A 12325-nucleotide genomic window follows, 5' to 3' on the forward strand; every position below is an offset into this window, starting at 1 on the left:
TTTTTACAGCCTACTGTGCTTGTACAGCCATCGTAACCAAATGTAGGCTTTCCATCCTGCCTCAGGGACATATAAGCATGACAGACGTTATATAGATTTTAAAAATCTACCCAGGGCAACCTGAATGGGCAACCTTGGGCAGAATTTGAAGCATGTGGACCACAGCTCTGATAGAGGGACAGCCAAATATCACCTCTCCTTCTCCTTCCTAACTCCTGTTCTAAAAATAATCCCACTTTCTTGGAAAGTCTTGGGGCACTAATCTTAATAATTCCAAGGTGGGGCTTTGTATCCTCTGAATTCATACCATGTAGTGGACAAAACATTCTTCCCTACTGGCGTTTCCGTAGCTAATTTCAAGCTGCTTTTTAACCTGGTAAAACCAGTCTTCTTATGAACCTGCCTGGTGCTGAGAGCTGTAGGAGCTTCACTTTTAAGACCACCATTTCTCCCAGATACCTGTTTATTGGGCATGCAACCCTGGATTGTACTCCCTGTGATTGGTTCTCACTCTCTTGGCCTTTAGAGGGGATGTAAAGATGCATCACCTCCATGTAACCTTGCAGAATGGGTGGTTTTCATGTCTTTACTGGTTTTAGTGTTTTAAGATGTTATTATTTTAAATTGTTGCACAACACCCTGTTGGCTTTTTAGGACATAAAGCAGTATATAAACATTAATATTAAATAATACATAGCACTCTAGTTTTTAACACTCACTGTTTTGATGTTGTAGTGTTTTCCTTTAAGACAGTGGTTTTTATTGGCATCTGATGTTTCAGCTTTGATGTAAGCTGCCTTGGGCAGATTTTGTCCTAAAATCATATTTAAGAAGGGACATGTGACTAATACAACAATTGAGAACACAGTTTTGTTGGTAACTGCGAAACAGTAAAAGATCCATCCTTACTTTCATAGTGCAGAGGAAGCTACTAGTCTCCTCCTGCCCCTGTTAAAATTTATACCCCCAGTACACACACTTCTCAGTTACTTGCATTCCCTACCCACACATAGACACACACACGTTTTCTTAATGTGTTAACACTAGACAATATTTTGTAAGACATAACTTTTTTCCTTGTTTATCACTTAGGTTTACCATAAACTCAGGTGGCATTTCTAAAGAGAGAATTGGTGTGGTGGAGTGGCTGATGACCCTAGCTTTAAACACATATTTAGCCAAGAAGATTACAGTATAATTTCTGGGTCAATCACTACCTCATAGCTTAATCTACCTCTCAAAATTGCTTTGACAGTATTATGACTAGGAAGAGACCTAAGGGAGAGGAAAAGAACAGTAAGGAGGTAGTTGAACCATTGGCCGACGGTGGCGTTCAAGGAGTACTAAAGGAGGATAAGGAGATTGCAGAGAAGCTGAATGAATTCTTTCCTTCGGTCTTCAATGCCAAAGTTATAGGAGAGATACCAGTTCATGAACTGAAGTTTTCAGGAAGAAAGTCTGTGGAACTGAAGCAAACAGGAACAAAAGATGACATTCTCAAGCTTATAATAATGTTTTGATGTGATTTGTATTTTATTTTGTATTTTTCATATGTTGTAAACTACCCATAGAGCTTCAGCTGTTGGATGGTATAAGATTAATATATAAATATCAATAAATTGAAAGTAAATAACTCACTTGACCCAGATAGTATCTATACCTGAGTTCTTAAAGAACTCAAATGTGCAATTGCTGAACAATAATATGTAATATGTTCCTAAGATAAAGCTCTCTTCTGCAACACTAATTTTTATAAAGGAATCCAAAGGGATCCAGGAAATTGCAGGCTGGTTGGCTTAACGTCTCTCCCAGGTAAATTTGTAGAAAAGCAATCATAAAGATAAATTAATGAGCACAAAGAAGGACAAGCCCTACTGAAAAAGAATCAGCATAGTTTCCCTAAAAATAGGATCTGTCCATAAAAGTAGTTATTTGAGAGTGTCAAGAAACATGTGCATTGGGGGGATCCAGTAGTCATTGTTCACTTGGACTCCCAAAGTCTTTTGACAAAGTCGCTCACCAGAGATTCCTAAGTAAACTTAGCAGTCGAGTTGTAAGAGGCGGGTTCCTCTTATGGATCAGTAACTTGTTGAAGAACAAGAAGCAGACAATACGAATAAATGGTAACTTCTCCCAAAGGAGAGGAGTAAATAGCACAGTCCCAAAGGATCTGTACTGGAACCAGTGCTTTTCCACTTGTTCATAAATGATCTTGAATTAGGAATGAGAAGCAAGATGGCCACATTTGCTGATGACACCAAATTGTTAGAATTGTTGAAACAAACGGATTGTGAGGAGAACCAAAAGGAGCTCTCCAGACTGGGAATTCTCCCAGTCACCCAATGGGCATGCACAGTTCAGTGTAAGCAAGTGTAAAGAGATACACTTTACAAAAATTGCAAGTGCAGGTATAAGCTGGTGGGATCTGAGCTAGCAGTAAATGAACAAGAAAAAGATCTTGGGGTTGTGCTGGACAGAGCAACGAAACTGTTGACCCAGAGTTAACACAAGTCAACCATATTAGGCAAATTGGAAAAGCTATCGAAAATGAAACTGCCAATACCTTACTCCCCTGATACACATCTGTGATGTAGCCACACTTAGAATACTATGTACAGTTCTGGTCACCTAAAAAGTGCCAAGAGCTGGGTTCTCCCCTCCTTTCTTTCACACAACAGATACCTCTTTGGCATCCGCAGCCATTTCTATGACCACAGGCCTCATTTCTCAGCCCCCCCCATCCTCATCCAACGAGTCAGTGTCACCCTGGCCCTGAAGTGTGGCAGGAATAACTGTCTCTTTCATTCCCATCAGAAAGACTATTTCAGAGTTGAACACAGTGCAGAAAAGGGCAACTAAAATATTATGGGGGCCAGAGCAACTGTGAAGAAAGGTTATAACAGGTCGGATTGTGTAAGTTAAGAAAAAAGGCAAATAAGGAAAGACATGATTAAAGTCATTCAGAATTATGCAGAGAAAGTGGGTAGGGAGACATTCATCTCTCTGTTCCATAAGATTTAGAACTTGGTGTTACTCATGAAGCTGATTGGTGAGAAGTTCAGGGCAGTTGAAAGCAAGTATTTCACAAAGCGCATGACTAAATTATGATTTTTTTCTTCCATAAGATGTGGTTTAAAGGGGGATCTGGCATAGCTCTTATATTCTTAACACTGTGTACATAGCTTTGTACTCCTTGGAGTAAAGATAAAATATAGATAAAACGTTTCTACAGGGAAAAATACCTCTTTTGTCACATGCTTTCTGAGGAACTTGCACCAAGTGACAGAAGCTTAGAATTGATGGGAAATAAGGATATATGCAGTTACCTTTGCTTTTCCCATCATGGAAATGTGATCACATGGTGCATAGGAAGCTGCCACATACTGAATCAGAGCATTGGTCTGTCTAGCTCAGTGCTGTCCACACTGACTGGCAGCAGCTCTCCAGAGTTCCAGATGGACTTTGCAGCCCTGCCTGGAGATGCCAGGGCTTGAACCTGAGACCTTCTGCATGCAGACCCTTTGAGCTGCACACCCCCGCCCCCTTTCAGGAGATCTTTTCCCAGTGATTCAGTTAAATCAGAACTGTTGCAAGGTGCTTGAATTCTGCTTTATGTAGTTATTATTCTTTATACCATGGTGTGGCCCAATTTTTCAAAAAAATGAAACAGGCTCTTTGAAATCATTTCAGCTTTGGGGCTATTAACCGTTGGGAAAGCAGAGGTGTGCTTCAAGCTGCTTTTTCCACACATTTCTTTAAATGTGCAAAACAAATTAAGATTTCCCCAAAATAGGATTCCTGAGGCTTTCCTGCTTCTTTCCCCTCATCCTTCGTCGGTGGAAGGACGCTTGTGCCATCCACCTGCAATTCAGCTCATGCAGGTGCAGGACCCATCTTCAGTCCCTACGTTTCAATGTGCTTTATTGGCTTTGTACTCCACTTTGGGGTTAGTTATAACGGAAAGCAGATGGCCACTTTTATAAATAAATAAATAAACAAATAAATAAACCCAAACCTATAAAACAGGCCCCATTTTAATTATTTACCATATTGCTTCTTGTTTTAAAAGCTTGTAATTGAACTGAGGAAAGATGGTTAATGGAAAAGTTGGTACAAAAGAGAAAATTTGGCCGGTGCCTCTCGCCAGACATAAATAAATATTTTTAGCTGCAGTTTCCTCCATCATGACAATAGTTTTTTTTAAAAAAAAGCACTGTCCTTTTTATTTTTGGACATCATCCCTCCTGCCCAGTTTGCATGTCACAACAGCCCAAATTTTCTTGAACCCTGAGCCATGACAAAGTATGGGCTTGCTCTGGCTTCTCCACCACTCCTGCTGCAACCCAGTGGAGCCAAACTATTCAGGGATACCTGGTGTTTTTAGCTGAAGATGTCAGGGGTTGAATTCAGCAAACCTCTCCCTGCACAGCAAGCTTTGCAAAATCAATGGCCTCTTCTAAGGGAAGAGAGAAGTCAATGAGTTATGGCCCCTTCCTGAACAGATACCTTATTCTATGAAGGGATTTAATAATAATATCAGCTGCAGGGCTAGCAAACTTCATCATCATCATCCTCATCGTGTGTGTGTGTGTGTGTGTGTGTGTGTGTGTGTGTGTGTGTGAAAAAGGAATACAAGCCTTCTGCATGTTACTCTTTCCTCAATAAGAGATGGGCCTGATATGCCTACATTCATGTTAGCTTTGCATCTGCCTCTTGTTTGGTCCGCAGTGGTGCAGTCGGTGCGTGTGCTCCTTCATGCCCTGTTCTTGCCTTGACAGACCAGCTGGCCCAGCTACAGGAGGGGATTAATCTATGACCACATACTAACACTACAGAGTGTCATTAATGAATTAACAAGGAGCCTGTTGCTTTTCAGAAAAATCCATGCCATGCCCAACAGGAGGAGGAGAGAACATGTACAGATCTTTCTTGGGACAGAAAGTCTGAAAACTTGGAGCAGATACATCTTAAAATATAGGAGTTCTACCAAGGGGTTATCATTATTATTATCATGTTTTAAAATAGTCGCTTTTCTTCAGTGCCCCCCCACCCCAGAAAGTGCAGAAACATAAAAAATTACAGTGAAGAGGTTGCAGGAGAGATGGGAGGAAATATAAATAGGCAGAGTTCTGAACGGGGGTTCCAAAATTGTGTAGCTGCTCCAAGATCAGAGGTGTGGTTTATAGTTCAGGTGTGTGTATTTATTTATTTATTTAATTTTTATACCTCCCAACAACCCAAGGCTCTCTGGGTGCTTAACAACAATTAAAAATCGGAACATGTAAACAACCAGGAGCAGCATATCACAATAGAACAGTAAATAAATTCAATAAAACAGTAACACAACAATAAACTCACAGCAATTGCAGTCAGTTGATACAGAGGCACAGCAGCAATACCAGAAAAAAATGCAATATTTAAGCGAGAATATAAATATTGTATTATTACAATACCAGGAAAATAAAAAGGGTTTTATCTGCTGGCAAAAAGAGTAGAGAGTAGGCACCAGGCTTGCCTTCTTGGGGAGCTGGTTCCAGAGTCAGGGTGCCACTACTGAAAAGGCCCTTCTTCTGGCAGCCTGGTAGGTGTGGCATTTTTAGGAACCATTAGCCAAACATGCGATGCCTTAGTAGGGCTTTCTATGCCTTTCAGTGGGGCTGCAACCCATAATGGGCTGATTTGTCTACTAATTTTAAGTCGATTCATTTATAGGGTTCAGCTGCTGTTGGTGGTGCCGAACAATCACTTGTTTGAGATTTGTTTAGTTCTGGTCATAAGGAAGTATAAAATGTAAAAAATGCACTTTCTTATTTGTAAGCTTATATTTCACTGTATCAGAAATGCCTTTATTTTAATGTGTTGATTTATTGAAATGTAAACCATTAATTGAAAGGCATTTTATTATCGATAGCACTATTTGAAACATTAGCTGTTGTACAAGCTGATCTTATGCATGTTTGCTTGAATGTAAGCTTCATGGAAATAAATAGGTTTCCAACCAAGAAAGAGGTTTATAGTTGTATAGCCTTATTAGGTGATGTTCTAAAGGAACCTTTATGCAGAAAATCAAGCACCTGCTTCCTTCTTATGCAAAAGGTCCTCACCTGCAACTCATACTTCATCTTTTCTTTATGTGTGTTTTGCACTTTGGTCTTTTTAAAAGAAGGAAAAACATTTTCCTGATCTGCAACTTAGTGCATGAATTTCTTTCCTTCAGCTATTAGGTTTTCCAACTGGGCTGACCAGTTTGCCTTAAAGAATTCACTAGGAACAGTTGCTAAAGGGCATTTTATGCATATATAAGGTTGCTTTGTTTTGTTACAAGCCTGGGTTTGAATGAGGGTGTTTCTAACTAGCTTCTTCCTGCTGGAGTTTCCATCAGGAATGGCATGGGGATCTGTAGCTGGAAGAGGCAATTAGCAGAAGTAACCTCTCATGTAGGGGGCCAAATTATGATAGCAAAGCTGTGGTCTGGTCATCATGACAGGGTCTGCTGGTGCTCACACTTCCACCATGCACTGTGGTGCTGTCCCTTACATCCAGTTTTGAGCAGTCCACAGTTTTCTCAGTTTAGACATCACAGCAGGCTACAAGGAAGCAAGGAAGAAACCGGTGCATTGGAAGGCGATCACATGCCAATCCAAACCCCGTCTGCAGTGGCCAGACCATTCTTTCTCAAGCACGCTTGTTTCACTATACTGTACACTATCTGCTGGCAAGAAGAGAACTAGTTGCTACCTTTAAACTGATGTCAATGAAGATTGTCAAATGTGAAATATTCTAGAAGTTCCCAGGCTGAGAGTTGCCTCTCCCTGGACAATGGAAGGCACTTTACCGCAGTCTGCAAAGTATTCTGTACTGAGCCACAATAGCCTTAGGTTTGCCTTCTGTCATCTGCTGGATAAACTGACCAGATTTACCCAGTGGTGCTTTTGTCTGCGAAAAGTAGGATGCCAACTGCAGTTTGGAGTCTCGCAAATGGACCATAGTTAAAATAGCAGGAGGTATTCATTCATGTCGGTTGGTCAACAAAGGTGGCTTGTTACTGACTTTCTAGATAAAGTTCTGTGTTTTCTATTCCTTAAATTATGGGTTGCTTACTAGCTGCTCATTGCTGCAAAGTCTGATCCACCTACTCTGCAGTGTGCCTGAGTAACTGGTGTTGTTAAGAAACAAGTAATTATTTTATCTCTCAAGAAAAAACGCCTGGGCAACATAAAACTCCAAACGTGAGCATTAGATACTTGGTACTGTCTATCTCCGTTTTAGAATAGCTGTATTAGGAAAGAAGGCAACTTCACACAAGCTGCCCATATGGAAATGAAATCAGTATTTCCAGTGTTCCTTTGTGCTGTCAGCTAGGGGAAAATGTACCTGCTGATTGGAATTATAATAATGGCAAAGCTTTGTGCACATTGTCCAGATTGCAGAAATAAAAGCTACAGTTGCTTTGGATGACAGTGTACATTTGCATTGGCCTGAGTTCTTGATATGTATTCAGGACTATGCTAGATAATTTGTTAACAAGGCCTTTTTAACGCTTTGGACAGATGCACATACTGTTTTCAATCTTCACGGTTAATTATTTGATTTTGTATTAGATGCTAGAACACCCTGACTCCTAATCACTGTTCATTGTTGGAAGTCCATTATATTCTAACTGTTTGAGTGCTCCCGTTGACCTTGAACTGACATTATAAGCTGTGTCTAATCTTTTCACTCTATATTTCTAATGCCCCCTTTCTTCCTTTTTTCCACCCTTCCCTCTTTGTCTGATCTCTGATTAGCATCACAATGGGGCTGCCTCTGAGCCCAGCAGCTGACTCCGCCCGCTCGGCACGACACGCTCTCTCGCTCATTGCCACGGCCAGACCACACGCCTTTATAACAACCATCGCCAAGGAGGTGAGCAGGGGGACTTCTCCAGGGTTCACAGTTCTCCACTTCAGAAGGGACAATTGCCTCATTGTTTAGCAACAAGAAATGGATTGGGCAGATCGATTTAACTATCTTTCATATCTTCTGCTTTTTAAAAAAATGTCTCATCTGTGTACATGTTTGGTACACATCATACATGATCTATATAACAGTCTTTGCATGCTGTTTGTGGGCAATTGGTGTGCACGCACATGCTGACAAACACACACACATTCAGAGTGCCCAAACAGCTTCCACTGCAAGAAAGGAAATAAATTATTTCCTTTAATAATAAGTTTGTCTATGGTATTGGAGAAGTGAAAAACTACTGAACAACACTTGGACTAGCAAACCTCTGGAGTTGTAAAGTAACTTACAAGGTAATTTGACCTGTGTATTTATTTGGGCCTTGTGGACTCTAGACAAGTATTAATTAATTAATTAATTTCCATTTCTATGCCACCCCATAACCCAAAGTAATGTGCTTGTTGGCTATAGAAGAAAGGAGAGCAAAAGAAGGTGCCAAAAATGCATATGCATTTTAAGAAAGAAAGAAAAACTGTATTAAAATCGTATTACTCAATATATACCGATAGTAAAAGGTGAATAGAAGTCACATTTAACTTCTGCAATTACAAGAGGTGCTCAAAGTGGTTACCATCAGCATCCAGACACTTCTGATTACGTTAAACTACTGCTTGAGCCACGTTGACCAAAGTGCCCGCTTGTATCTCTGTGCAGGCTGTTCCGCCATTTTTTTTACTGTCCTGCAAGTCATATGGTGACACTAGTATTCATTTGCTTAACGCCATCTTTCGAGCAAACGTCATTTTCCACATTGCTGACCTGATTCAATTCAACTTCAAAAAGAAAGCATCTCTTAATCAGTACACATTTTTGGCACCCCAGTATATATTTAATATTTATTTTGTCACACTGCGACACTGTACTGTGACCAAGAACCAGAATTCAATGTGAGGCCATGCAAATATGGAGCTAGCTAGACTCACAGAGCTTCCCATTTCTGTAAAAACTGGGCAAACAGTATGGCCTGGCCACCCCCGTCTGAGTCATTGCTGCCAAAGGTGCCTGCAATATGCATCTTCTATGCCTTTTTGGACTTTGTCTTCTGTAACAGTCAGTACTTCATTGTTCGAAATGAAAATACCAGATCTCCAGTAAATGTAAATGCTTCCCCCATGTCACATACCCACTCTAGGCTAGCAAGCATCTGCCCAAATAGAAGGAACTTGCCAAGGCTTCCAGCGTACATTCAGGCTACTACTGGGGTAAAAGAGTGCATTTAGGGCAGCTAAGGAGACACCTCTGTGATCTTAGAATACTTCTGGTTGTGCTGGGAAGGATGCAGCCTCAGAATTCACCCAGCTGCGAGCTCTGGTTTTAATTGAGTTTCCAGTTAGGTACTTAGAACTGAGACTTCTTCCTGATCAAGTTAACCAGAATAGAAATGATTGACCTTCTAAAGATCATCCAAGTGCACACTGTAAAGAAGAAATGATATGGTAGATCCCATGATATTAATTCTGGGCACTTGGGGAAAATAATCCACCAATTAAAGCTTACCATTAAACAAAACAAACAGACAGACAAACAACTCAATAAAGGTGCAATCCTGTTGCAGCGCTGGAAAGCTCCATAGCTCAGAGACTAATGGTTTCCTAAGTAGAGCTGGAGGAGTAGCAGAGCTGATCTTTGCCTCCCCATCGTCCTACCCCTCATTTTACACTAAATGGGGTTTTTAAATCACTTAAAGAACCAAGAAGGAGTAAGGAAGGAGCCTGGCGTAATTACAGGACTGGCCTCTCCAGTTTCCTCCCTGTCCCCCAAATGCACCCCTTTTCTCCTCTCCGAGGTTACTTGTACAGCCCTGGAGAGCAGCTGGCATGGTTCTTTCTGTAGTGGATCCAGAGGGTGGAGGAGGGGCAAAACTCTGATTTCCAGCTCCAAGGTCAGAGCACTGTCTAGGGGCCATAGGATTGTTTCCTCCAGCCCTTTAGATACGGCATAGTGCTGGATAAAGTATGTGTGACTATATTGTTGGGAAATAAACTAAGAATCCATTGGAAAGGGTGAAATACATCAGTTGGTCAAGTTTCCTAGGTACATATAATTGGTAAAGGTGACCATATGATTCCAATTCTATTTCATTCTCTTTCTATGGATTGGCTCTTCCCTGAACTCCACTCTACTTCTGGTTTATTACAAGTTGGGGAATTCCTGAAATAAAATAAAATAAAATAAAATACAATTATATGTGCATCAATTAAATCACAGTGTAATAAGGGAATCTTGATATATTCTGTTCCTTTTTGCTTTTCATGTTGCTAGATTGCTGTGCACGTGCATTCATTTGCATCAGTGACCTTCTCTGGGTGGGGGTGGTCAGAGGTCACACATGGAAAAAATGCAACAGACCTCGTGCAGCCAGCAGTCTGTGCCAACTGCGGATATCAGAACAGAAGAATGATGAGATGGTAGCACGTTGGTGCTAGTTGGAAAACAATTTGCTACTTGGAACCCAAATCTAGGGAGAAATTTAAGGCACCTGGGATAATCTGTCTGGTCTTTGCAGGTGCATAGGCACACGGCTCTCCAAGCAAACACTCAGTCGCAGCAGAACATTCATACCACTACCTTGGCTCGGGCCAAAGGAGAAATCCTGAGGGTTATCGAAATCCTTATTGAAAAAATGCCCAGTGATGTTGTGGAGCTCCTTGTAGAGGTAAGTCTGTCTTTTATTATTCATGTATCTGATTGGCAGCCTGATCTTGAAATTTGTGCAAGACTTTCATGTGCTGACGGAATGTATGATTGGATATAATCTGCATTTGAGCACATAAAGACCTTTCATTGGCGCACCTGTTGGCAAGAGGAATTGTAATCTTTGCACAGCATTTCAGGGGCACGTAAGGACATACAATGTAGCGTCTCTTAATATATGGACATAGCCCTGTGGTAGATCATATGCAAATTTTACAGGGTTCAACTCCCAGCACCTTTAGATAAGAGTAGGAAACACGTCTGTCTGAAAACGTGGAGCACCACTAATAATATGCAGTGCTGAGCCGGAGAGACGCATGATCTGCCTTGGAATGAGGCCCCTTCTTTGCTACTCATCCTTTCTTTCTTCATGCACATAATATATTCACTACATGGGGGCCAGTTGCCCCCCAAACTGTAACACCGTGGCATCCTTTTATGCATACAGTATCTTAATCATAACATGTTTATGTTATGTACACATGTTTGCCCATGTACGCTCTAAGATTATTCCATGGATATTATTCCATATCATGCAGAACATTTGCTCCTCTCTTTACACAAGCTTTGGTTAACCAGGAAACCTCTCATTAACCCTAGTTTCCCATTTTGAACGAGCCTGAAGAATAGAGTTCACAGTTTGCAGAAAAGCCTGTATACATTTCAGTCTGGGCTTTGGCGCGGAAACAGCGTTGGTTGTTAATGATGACCTGTGATTGGAAAGCGACAAGGGGAGGGAGGCCCTGTTCATACTCCCAGATCTCCTTTGTGGCACTGCCCCAACACAGGAGAGAGTGACTGATGGTGGCCACACGGGGCTCACCAAGAATGGAGCCCCATGCGACCTCTAGCAGCGTCCCTTTTCTGCATCACATGCGACCTTTTGTGTTACTGTGGCTGACATGGAAGAACAGTGCAGTTCTGCAACCTTCATTCTGCAAGCATTCAGGGATTTCTGCTCTGCTCAGTTTGTTCTGCGAGACCAGACCAAGTGTGAGAGGAAGGCTGTGAATACTACATCCTGTTAGGACTCATCCCAACTCTACTTCCGCAAGGGTCAGTCTTGTCCCCCATGCCGTTCAACTGAGTGGCATCATCTGGAGTTTTGGAATGTGTTGTTCTCAGTATGCCAGTCATGTGCAGTCCTGTTTCTCCTTTTCATCTCCATCAGGTGAGGTGGTAGGTGTAGTAAATCTGTATGTCTGCAGCAGTGCCCTGGTGGAGGGTTAATAAATTGAAGTTTGATTTAGACAAGGCCGAGGCCCTGTCAGTGGGTGGTTCCTCTAACCAGATGGAGGCTGTTCCACCTGTTCTGAATGGAGTTGCATTTCCCTTGAATGCAAAGGTTCATAGTTGGGACTGGGGTGTCCTTCTGGATGCTTCTTTGTCGTTTTCATACTCAAATGGTCTCATTGAGTCAAAGCTTTGACTCAACTAGTAGCCAACTTCACTCATATCTGGACGGGATAGCCTGATTTCGGTAATCCGTGTGCTGGTGATCTCTAAGCTACATTACTTATGTGGACATCCTTTGAAGACCATTCAGAAGCTGCAGTTTGTGCAAAACACATTAGCTGGAACAGTAGCTGCAACCCCAAGCTATAAACATATAAACCCAATTCTGGCC

The 12325-nt window shown here is 41.5% G+C and overlaps 1 protein-coding gene across 3 annotated transcripts in view; it reads left to right on the forward strand.

Moving 5' to 3' along the window:
* WDR7 (WD repeat domain 7) overlaps positions 1-12325 on the forward strand; it is a 234924-nt gene that overhangs the window by 165150 nt on the left and 57449 nt on the right. For all 3 annotated transcript variants that reach the window (XM_044431250.1, XM_044431252.1, XM_044431251.1), the window contains 2 exons: positions 7788-7905; positions 10511-10660. In XM_044431250.1, coding sequence (XP_044287185.1) covers positions 7788-7905; positions 10511-10660 — 268 coding nt within the window. The remainder of the gene's footprint in view (positions 1-7787; positions 7906-10510; positions 10661-12325) is intronic.

Source organism: Varanus komodoensis, unplaced genomic scaffold (genome assembly GCF_004798865.1).
Source record: "Varanus komodoensis strain SLA01 unplaced genomic scaffold, ASM479886v1 scaffold22, whole genome shotgun sequence".
In the NCBI taxonomy this organism is placed as follows: Eukaryota; Metazoa; Chordata; class Lepidosauria; order Squamata; family Varanidae; genus Varanus; species Varanus komodoensis.